Consider the following 11,035-nt stretch of genomic DNA (forward strand, 5'->3'; position numbering starts at 1 on the left):
ACAAAGCTTAAGCATGCAATTATACTTAAACAACAAAAATCAGAGAAAATTTTCGGAAACTTAAATCAAATACTAACCCGATAGAATACAACCAGTAACATCACTGAAACCCAAAAATAGTAACACAACCCAATCAAAAATCCAATACAAAAAGGGTTAAGCCTATCTAAATACTTCTGGCACTAACTGAATTCCCAACTCTCCGGTTGCCAACTACTCACTGGTCCTCGAACCTGGAAACCTGCAACTGCCCCGTCGAATGGGGTGTCCAGATAAAATGCTCAGTACAGAAGTATAAGTAAACACATGCTATGAATGCAAATACAAATGCATATGAATGGATACTGGAAATCTATCCAGAAAATTGCTTAGTCAAAGGCGTCATGGTATGTAGTACGTTGGACCATCGCATCAGGAGGTGGCTCCCATACCATAAACGCGCGGGCTTATTACCGGATCCAAAATCATGGAATCCACCCATAAAGTATGATGGGGCTGAGCGACCCCTCTACGGGTAGTATCAATGGAAACAGGCTCAACGTGCCAATGCATGCAGCATAATATACGTGACATAATAAATTCACATATAATCAATGTTACATAAAACATGCAAACATAGAACATGTATGCTAAATTAGGGTATCTCGGATTTTACGTCTGTATCTCAAATCATTTAACTCAAGCAACCTAGCCACCCAAGTACTCAAGTCCAATACTGAAAACCAAGATAACTATGCATCACTAATAATGCTCTAAAAGCCTTAACTAAGCTAATAGATACTCCCTAATATTTTTAGGGATCTCGTACTATACATGTGTCCGTCGTTAATCCACTGATGACGATATCCCAAAAACTTGGGCACAACTCCGCAACAACTCCGTCGCCTCCTGGTCTTCGAAATAACACCTAAAAGCCCCTAAAACCGAGCTACAATAGGAGAGGAGAGAAATTGGTGCGAGTGGAAATGGGGGCTCTCGACCCCTATTTATAGGCATAGATCGTATGATCCGATCTCTGCGATCGGATCGTCCAATCTCCCCAGTCAACCCCCTCCGAACACGTGTCCCTTATTATGATGTCACTGCTTACGAAATCAGTTCAGATCGCCCAATTCAAGTCTTCGGATCGTTCGATCTCCTGGTCTTGTCAAATCAAATCCATATACACTTATCCAGACGCGATCGGATTGTCCGCTTCATCTTTGGATCGTTCGATCTCTATGGAGCCTCCGATCTTCAATCATGCTTCCGAACTCTCTATACTTTGAATGGTCCGATCCTAGGATTCGAATCATCCGATCCTCCCGATCACTTGAAACCCTCCGGGCCATTTTTTAGTGTTCTGAATCCTCTTTTCAACTCCTTATACTCATTAGAAAATTCCTTAATCATATTATATACATTCTAAACATGCTTAGTCTTTATAATTACTAGAATAGAAATCGGGTTACTACAATTACTGTCTGATCCCATCATGTATAGAAAACTGATTGGGAAGTTGTTGTACCTAAACATCATGAGACCAGACTTGGCTTACTCCGTAAATAGGCTAAGTCAATTCGTTGCTAACCCAAGAGACACGCGTCTTCAAGCTGCCTATTCAGTACTCAAATATGTCAAAGGAACCCTTGGCCAGGGATTGTTTTATAGTTCCATGTCTCCTCTCAAGATCACTTCCTTTTCAGATTCAGATTGGGCTACATGTCCAGATCGGTGTATCATTGATATAATGGAGGTCTAAAAAACAACAAACTGTGTCACGATCATCTGCAAAAGCAGAGTACCGTTCTATGGCTAGTGCAGCATGTGAAGTAACTTGGTTGCTGTCATTACTTAAGAATTTGCATATTTCTCATCCCGAGCCTACTGTCTTATTTTGTGATAGTCAAGCAGCTATTCATATTACATCTAATCCAGTTTTTCATGAGCGCACGAAGCATATCGAGATTGATTGTCACGTTATAAGAGAAAAGTTTCAGAAAGGCATCATCAAAGCCCTGCATATTTCTTCAAATTTGCAGCTTGTGGATTTATTCACCAAGTCCTTGTTGCCAACTCAGTTTCGCACATTATTATCCAAGATGGACGTTCATAATAACACTCTTCATCTTAACGGGGGTATTAAATGTGTTGATAGTGTTGGTAGAAACACGACTAAGAAAAGTCGCATTTCTCTTATTTCTCTTTGTTATAGTATATAAAGCTTTGGCGGTTTCCATGTATTTTTAATTTGAGCAATCACATTGTATTTTTCTCCCGATTGTTTCTGAATGAAGGCTGCACTTTCTCTATCGATTCTTCGATTCTAATAATGTCATAGGTTTGTTTCATATGTCATGATTTACAATTAACAATGCATATCTCGTCTTTCCACATATATTTCTAGACGAGACTATACATGTCGGTGAATCACACGTTACAAGCAAGATAGATCAAAAAGATTTTGGGTTCAAATAGCAGAATTCACTATAATAGCACCAACATTGGTTGTTCAAAATGGATATTATAATATCCAATTGGTGTTCAAACCAATATGACTGAGTATTATAATACTCGCTCGTATGCCAGATGTACGCGTTCATTGTTTTGAGCACTTTTATCTTTTTTTTTTTTTTTTTTATTGAGTGATATGTTAGATGTACACGTTCATTGTTTTGAGCACTTTTATCCCTTTTCTATTTTTATTTTTTTGTAATATCGGTCTGGCGTGTGCAAGAAATCGCATGGGGTGGCACAACAATCCCATGCTTTCTACATTTCTTTTTATTTTTTAATTTTTTTTATTTAAATGGTAACATTTTTAATATATTTTAATAAATCCGAATTAATTAAAAAAAATCCATAAAATTTTCAAAGACATCAATTAAGAGTTACAATTTGAATGGGGTTGACGGATGCGGATTCCTAAGAACAATTTGAATGATATACCAAGATATGTATTTTAGAGTTGCAATTTATATGAATGACCCACCCAAATACTCTTGAACAATAATTTATATATGACTGACCCGCAAAATTTTAAATTCCAATTATAATTTATACATACGTAAACAGTAAACTTATGTACAGTTTTTTTCCTAGTAAATGTCTTCTACTAGCCAAGTGTACGTCAGCGGTCAAAGTCTTTGCAATCTCCTACTATGAAATAGAACATGGTCAAAAATTCTCCTGAAATTTTATTCCACCGACCCAAATCTTGGATTGCTTTATTTCATGAAAAAGAAGGGTGGATGTATAGATTCTTCTTTATTTTAATTGAATAAGTAATTTTTTTAAAAAATAATTTTATACTTGTCACAAAAGAGATTAGCCAACTTATCGAAAAATAGGCCAAGTGTTCCGACTTGAACACATTCCTCCAGCAATATTTAATGGCAATATTTTTTGTACATTCTTATCACATGATGTGCTAGAGTGTTGGGATTTCATGGGTTATAATATGTTTAATTTAATAATTATATTCAATATAAAATCAACAACATTATTGTTTTGGTAAAATTCCAGATATCTTTTTTTTTTTTTTTAAAAAATACATATTTCTGAGGGTCAATTATCGTAAGTAGATCAGGGCAATAAAATCAACCAAGCTTAAGCTATGTTGGGATTTTATTTTCAAGAAACATTTTTTGATATATATAAATAAAAATAACACAGGCTAGATATTAAGTTTTAATAAAAACAAAGAACTGATAAATCAAAATTATGTCCATGACAAATCATTGGTTTCAAACAGCAAGTTCGAACAAGTCTGAACGAATGAATTTCACAAAGACAATAGAGCCATATTCAGCCATTAAGAGCGAAGGACAAAAGCAATTAACGTGTTACGATTAGAACAGACAAAACGGGCCTGTGGAAAGGGCCAACTCGCAACCCACCAAAACCCGCTAGTTGGCAAGGCGGGGCGGGGCGGCTCATTATTTAGGTGGGTAGGGAAATTATCAACCCAACCCGCCTATTTGACGGTGCCCTGCAACCAACCACAACACACCATTTGAAAAGACGGGTCGATCCACCAATTAGGCGGGTTAGAAATTTGTCAACCCAATCAGCCTATACAGCGAGGCGGGCCAACCTAATAGATCCAACTCATTTTTACAGCTCTAATTACAATGAAGGACAGGATACCCGCATACATACTCAAGAAAAAGAAGATAATGAAAGACGGGGCCGGGAGGAGAAATAACATATTACATGTATACATACACTCTCTTCTAATTATTATTATTATTATTATTATTATTATCATCTTCTTTCTTCTTTATTATTATTATTATTAGTATTATTGGTTATACTGTTTTTATATAGAATTGGAATCCGGGGTTTCATATCCGGCTCTCCCTCTATTTATAGGATAGTTTTTAGTCTTTTTAGTACGCTGCATTTTAGATTACTACTTTCTCTTAGAAACTCCCTTGTAATTATTTCTTTGGAGCTTTCAGAAATAAAACTACTACTGGTTTTATTGTAAGTTTTATTTTTTTAAAAAAAATTTTGTTTTGTTTTCTAAATTTTCAATTCTTGTGTATTTAGCCTGAATGGCAGGCTAAACTATTTTGTAATAAATCATGAGCTGACAATATAATTATTTATAACTTGGTTCTTATGTTGTTTATGGATTCATAAAACATAAATCAAGTTATTATGGGTTAAATCACAGGTTTAAATATTTGATTAAAAGTTCTCTTTCAGCTCTTTAGCCGTTTTAGCCGTGTGAAGGCGTCACTAGTAGAAAAATCGCGTAAGACTTCGGTTAATAACCGAAGTCGTAGGAACTTAATTATCGAAGTAGTGTCACGTGAAGTAATAGGGTCTTTTTTACTTCGCTGGATCACCGAAGTCTTAGACCTTAAATTACCGAAGTCTTTGGTTGTTTTTTGGAGGCAAAATTGGACCGATGCCGAAGTAAAAACATATTTTTTACTTCTCTAATTTCATAAGTTGCGAAGTCAAACATATGCTTATACTTCACTAATTATTGAATTTGATGAAGTAGCAAATATGATTTTACTTCGGTTGTTATACGAATTGAAAGATTGTGTTTTACTGCGTTAATTTCGTTTATCACCGAAGTAAATGCAATCTTTTACTTCGTTATTAATGAAATTACTGAAGCCATATAATAGCTTTTACTTCAACAATTTCATTAACAGACGAAGTGAAATAATATCTTTTACTTCGTTAATTTCTTATATTACCGTAGTAAAATGCATTATTTTACTTCGTCTATTAATGAAATAGCCGCAGTAATAGAATTTGTTTTACTTCGGCAATTTGTTTAATATGAGAAGTAGAAGATAATGATTTAATTCCATTTTTGTCGATTACTAAAATTGCCGAAGCAATACAATACATATGACTATGACATTTAAATCAATGATGAAGTAAATTCTTCAATTTAATTCGTTGATACTAAAATTGCCGAAGTAATAGAACACGTTGCTTGTAAATTAAAATTTAGGTACAATAATGCCACAAATATATATTTGAAACTTAAAAATACTCTAATAATAAATACATCCCAAAACGACGAACATACATAAGTCAACAAGTCTATGCACCAAAATAACGTGAAATTAGAAACTAAACGCGTACACATCCACACGTATTTTCTCAAAACAAATTACTATCCTAATAAACAGTGCATCCATCTAACACGAAGAAAACATGCATCAAAAGTAGGATAAGAAGGTTGGAAAGATCAAACATCGTTAGAACTGTAATGCTGTGATCTGGACCAAATTCTTACTTTTCCATTTTCTTTGAAAAAACAACTTGTAGATCATCAAGTTTTTTCTTGTATCATTTCCCCTTGATATCTAACTCTTTACAGGTTTTCTTCATATCTTGTAACTTTTAGTCGGCATCCACGTGAATCATTAATTACAGAGAGTTTAAAAACGATTTAGTTCAAAGAAAAAAGAAAAAGAAGGAAAATAAAAGCTGAGCAGACCTCAGTTGCCCGCAGCTCATCCACGTTTTTTTTTTTTTCAGTTTTTGACAGTCAGATTTTGCTTTATCGAGGACATCTTTGTGTTGATCAATAAACTAAGCATAAACAATTAAGTGCTGTAAGAACAACGCTACAGCAATTCACAAGCCAAACGCCAATTGGCACATGCACACACAAACAAAAAGCTGACCTCCTGTGTTTTCTTATAATTCTCTTGAACGGTAAAAGCTTTCTGTTCAGTTTCAGTAAAGGTGGAACACAGCTTCTCCCTTTCCTGAGTAAGGCGTTCCTTCTCATTTTTTAACTCTTCAATTCCCTTTGTCAGTTTCTTCATCATTTTCTGGCCTGTCTCTATTTGAACTTTGCGACGGTTGATTTCAGTGCTACTTTTATCAATATCCTGTTCAAGCAAACATAGAGTGTGCCAACTAAATATGTACACCGAGGAAAATTTGGTGGATTATTACTCGGTATACGACTTTAATGATCAACAACATTCTATGCTTACAGACTGAATTTTTCTAACCACAGACTTCTGGTTTTTCAATTTCACTCCGCCAGCATTTTCTATTTTATTCTGAAGCTCCAACGCCAACATAAGTGACTTAAGAAGTAACAGATCTGTGCAGTGCCAATTTGTATGACAAGATCGGTGTTTAAAGAGAGAGTAATTGGCATCAATACTAACTAGTAATATTAATATGCCAAGTGACAAACCTTCTCCTTCAGCTGCTTTGAACCAAGCATAAGACTACTGATTTCTCTCTCTTCAGCACATATCATGTTACCCAGCTCCTCTAGCCTATCAACCTCATCCTGGATTGGGACAAAAGCAGCCTTAAGGGAATCCATTTGTTTTTCTAGATCATCAAGTTGTAATTTCAGACTGTCCACCTGATAGAAACAAATAGTCAGATTTAGTATACAATTAGCATAGGAATTATGACAAGAAAAAAAAAACACCAGTGCATTCACTTCTAACTTCATCAAATTGATCTTGACTGTAATATTTATTTTTTATGGATCCTTCAAACTGAAATGTAAAAATGGATAGCTCAATGTCAATAGCAATGTCATCATCTTAAGGAAAAAAGTAAATGTATATTGTTTTCTTGGTGAAGTCACTTGAATGTAAAAAAATCTATGATACTGCATGATTGTTACAAGATATTTAGCAAACAAAGAATTGGACAAGAAGATATGCAGAGTATGCTGCAAAAATTTAGCAAATTTTTAACAAATTCCTTGCTATGCTGCAAATTTCCACTTATATTTCCAAACCTTGCTATGATGCAAAAATTTAACAAATTCCTTGCACCTGCAGAAAATAAAAAAAATAAGAAAGAAAGAAAAGTTACGCGTGCTAGTGTGTGAAAATGGCTACTGTAGAAGAAAGAAATAAAATACAGAACAATAAAAAGGAAGTACGTACCACAAGCTGTGTGAGCTTCCTTTGCCTTCTCTTACATGGAAGATCAATACGGGATGGCGGATCTAGGATCAAAGATCTCAAGATGAAAAAAAAAGATGATTTAAAAGCTTCATAATCAAATAAGCACAAACACAAGATCTTGCTCTGAAAACCAAGTATTATCTCTGAAATATTTCATCTTTCTTATACTATTTCTTATTTCTCCTTTCTTTGCTAAGAAGTGTCTCAAAGCTTCTGCCCGATAAGTTTGTTTGTTTTTCTAAGTCCTATATTTTTCTTGATAATAATAATATCAGTTAAAATAAAGCCTATGAAGTTTCGCTATCCAAGACTGTCCCTCTTCGGCATCGTATAATTTAATACAGTCCTTCTCTAAGGCATGATCTCGGTTATGGATGTCTCACCTCCAACATCAAGACCTTCAACTAATAAAGCCATTTCACATGTGAAAGAAAAGAGCCAAAACAAAAGAAAATCAGACATGTGGTATGTTTACCTAAAAATATATTTCAAAATAAAGCTAAACAACACTTTAAAATGAACCTACAAGCATTCATACGAAAAATCACAAATCACCATCACCGTAATCCAAGTCAGCAAAGATATGCTTACCATCAACAAATAAGTGTTTTTATTCTGGACCAACAAGGACAATAGCAAAACAATATGAACATAACCAGATATATAAAAATGACAATTTATTTTTCCATCAAAATTATGACTCACTGCACCAAATTTCTGACATTTTTTAATCCAATTAGTTAGAAGCCTAATATTATTACAGTTACCTACATATTGATAATCATATCCAACAACTACTCAACCAGATGGTTTGCTAGTTGAAATACACCCAGGACTGTATTCAGAGAGAATAATAAGATTTCTTGCTAATTTACTATTTCTTTATAGTCCATGCAGATCATAAAATAAGCAAAAAAAATCTCTTTCGTCAAATAATCACTCTGACCCTGTAAATGTACAATCTCAATGAGGGTTAACAAGGAAAGGCTATTTGCGTATTTAAGATTCTCAAGGAAAATATATATAAAGCCATTAGAAAATTTCCTAAAAAAACAAACTTGACAAGATTGCGCGGTTCTCTCTTTTCCGAACCTTACTTCAACTGGTTGTCTTTGAAGAAATTCATATAAGAAGAAACAAATGTTGGATATACTGTTACAACACACACATGCACGCGCAAACAAAAAAGAAATAAAATAATCGAAACTGAAACCAAAACGCACCTTCTTCCCATCAGTCCATTGAATCTTAGCTTCCTGGCCATTCATTTTGGTTGCTTGCCCACCTATCCAAGCTACAACCAGGTCTTCAACCCAGACATGATACCCAATGATTATGTTCACAGGTGTGCTCTGTAAAAATTCAATGAGAAATAGGTATGAGTATTCTATTAAAATGGTCATATATATTGTAAGCAAAACTTGTAGGGCACGGGCAGTTGGGCACCTTCTACCTCGAATCAAATACGCGAAAGCTTTTTGCAGCAAGAGTGACCATTGCGAAGATTAGAAAACTTAAATCCAAAAAATTTCATAGCCAATGCATTGCTTGCTCATAGCATTGAGCTGCCTTGTCAGGCGTAGCCTCATTGAGATCTAGAAAAAGAAATGCATTAGCCGTATATCAATCCCCAAAGACCCAAAGAGTGTCATGCTTTCTTGGTTCAACCTCCACTGCCTCCTCTAACTTGGATATAACATCTACAAAAGCGTTAAATAAATAAAGTTTGATTACATAACTAAGTTCACTTCTAACATAAAAACACAGGTTTAAAATAAAAAAAAATCAAAAGTGCGATAGAAAAATATTTGAACCTAGAACCATCTTCTTGGACTCCGGATCTCCGTGAAACTGTGCTAACTCCAATAATACCTCGCTCCATCTAATCAAAATCTGAACCCATCAAGCAAAAATAATTCACACTAGACCGGAAAGTTAAAATACATATTTAGAACAACATATATCGTCCTCACATCAGCATTGAGGTGAAATTTTGAGTAAGTAGATTCCGTGGTTCTGCAAGTATGCTCGAGATGATTGAAATCGTTATACATATCATCCACGATGCAAATTCTATGATAATTTTTGAGTTCCATCAAACCTTGTTCTTCAGTAAAACAAGAAGATTCTTTAAATTCCAAATTTAATTAAACATAATTTTGTGTGGTTATATTATATTTCAAAATTTCAATATACTCATCAAATTCAATAAATCTTATTTCTATAAAGGATAAAATAATCCAAAGTAATTTAGATTTTCTTCTTCTATTATTTTAAATATATATAATCTTAGTTAAAACTCTTTCGGCTCCACACTCCCCTGTTTCCATCCAAAGGAACTTTCACCAAAGTTCATTTCACACTAAAGAAAGTTGCAACTTACCACATAATAGATGTTGCCCACTCATGAAAGCACCAGCGAGTTCTTGATGAGCTTACAATTACTAGCAACAATTTCCAATTCTAGGGACTAACATATTCAGAATGATATGGAGCTATGGACCGAGGAAAGTTACATACTTTCACAGAAATCAAATTCACTGAAAGAGAACATAGTTTCTAGTTTAGGTAAAAAAAAAAAAGAAGAATAAATGGTCGTCAATAAAAAAACCATAGGTATTCATCTCTTTTCTCCTCAAACAATACAATACGAGAAATAGTAATAAAGTTTCAAACTCAAACTAAAGTATGTCATTTTTCCCAAAATTATTTTAAATCGACAGCATTTGAAACTACTCCAACACTGAAAATTCATTACCAATTCCTCCCATCGGGCAGGCTTAATTTTGCATTAAGTTACAAATCCAGATTCATCAACCTAAATAATCACCAACAGTTTTAAGATAATAATAATAATAAAATACAAACAAGAAAGTGGGGATTGAGATCATACACTTGCGTAGATGCAAGGAGTTCGAGATTCAAGCGAGGGCTTTCGGGAGTCTCCATGAATTTGCAGTGAGTAAGAATATCTCGTCCAAGCTGATCCAAAGCAAGATATTCGAAATACAGCACCAAGATTGCTGGTAGCACAAATAGTACCGTGATTCATGGCTCAAAATGTAGATGCTGATTTAAGGAATAAAACCCCTCAAACCGTTTGAAATTTCATTGTTGGATGAAGGATATACAAGGCAAATACCATGGCTGCTCGGGCGCCCAACGAGAAAGAAAGATGGGAAAGAAACCTGTTGGGAAGCCCTGGACCATGTGATCGATTTGGAGAGAATCAATCACTAATTGATTTGCTCTTGGAGAGAATGAAGAACCAGATCCAGATTTCTTCTTGGAGAGAATGAAGACGACGAAACAATTGTGTTGAGAATGGTGAGAGTTGATAAATTTTCAAGAGAAGATGTATTTTTATTGGTTTAAGCTATTACTTCTCCACTTATAAATTAAAATTATAATTTTCAAATATATTACTTCATCAAAATTCATATGCCGAAGTAAAACATCACTTAAAATTATAAGCGAAGCCCGTTTTTTTAACTAGTGAAGTATAAAGTATATTTTACTTCGGTAATTTTTTAACCAAAGTAGATAACTATTTATTACTTCGACAATAGTGATCACCGAAGTAAAAAATAGCGAAGTAAAATGCAGATTTTCTACTAGTGCGTTTATGC

General features: G+C 34.3%; 1 protein-coding gene across 17 annotated transcripts; it reads right to left on the reverse strand.

Moving 5' to 3' along the window:
* Window positions 1-5,482: 5,482 nt before the first annotated feature.
* On the reverse strand, window positions 5,483-10,740 carry LOC140882321 (structural maintenance of chromosomes protein 4-like). 17 transcript variants are annotated; one of them, XM_073288296.1, is made up of 11 exons: window positions 10,300-10,740; window positions 10,165-10,224; window positions 9,790-9,946; window positions 9,221-9,299; window positions 8,853-9,106; window positions 8,630-8,758; window positions 7,386-7,447; window positions 7,235-7,271; window positions 6,671-6,847; window positions 6,144-6,353; window positions 5,487-6,048 (listed from the first exon to the last, which is right to left on the reverse strand). In XM_073288296.1, the coding sequence occupies exons 6-11, from the start codon at window positions 8,672-8,674 to the stop codon at window positions 5,911-5,913; spliced, it is 669 nt and encodes a 222-aa protein (XP_073144397.1). In that variant the 5' UTR covers window positions 8,675-8,758; window positions 8,853-9,106; window positions 9,221-9,299; window positions 9,790-9,946; window positions 10,165-10,224; window positions 10,300-10,740; the 3' UTR covers window positions 5,487-5,910. The 17 variants fall into 17 exon arrangements, with proteins under 17 accessions (XP_073144470.1, XP_073144462.1, XP_073144492.1 ...); XM_073288343.1 differs by lacking the exons at window positions 9,790-9,946; window positions 10,165-10,224 and having other exon boundaries at window positions 10,300-10,429; window positions 10,595-10,740; XM_073288337.1 differs by lacking the exons at window positions 9,790-9,946; window positions 10,165-10,224 and having other exon boundaries at window positions 10,300-10,429; window positions 10,549-10,740.
* Window positions 10,741-11,035: the final 295 nt, after the last annotated feature.

This window comes from Henckelia pumila, chromosome 1 (genome assembly GCF_033568475.1).
Source record: "Henckelia pumila isolate YLH828 chromosome 1, ASM3356847v2, whole genome shotgun sequence".
Lineage (NCBI taxonomy): Eukaryota > Viridiplantae > Streptophyta > Magnoliopsida > Lamiales > Gesneriaceae > Henckelia > Henckelia pumila.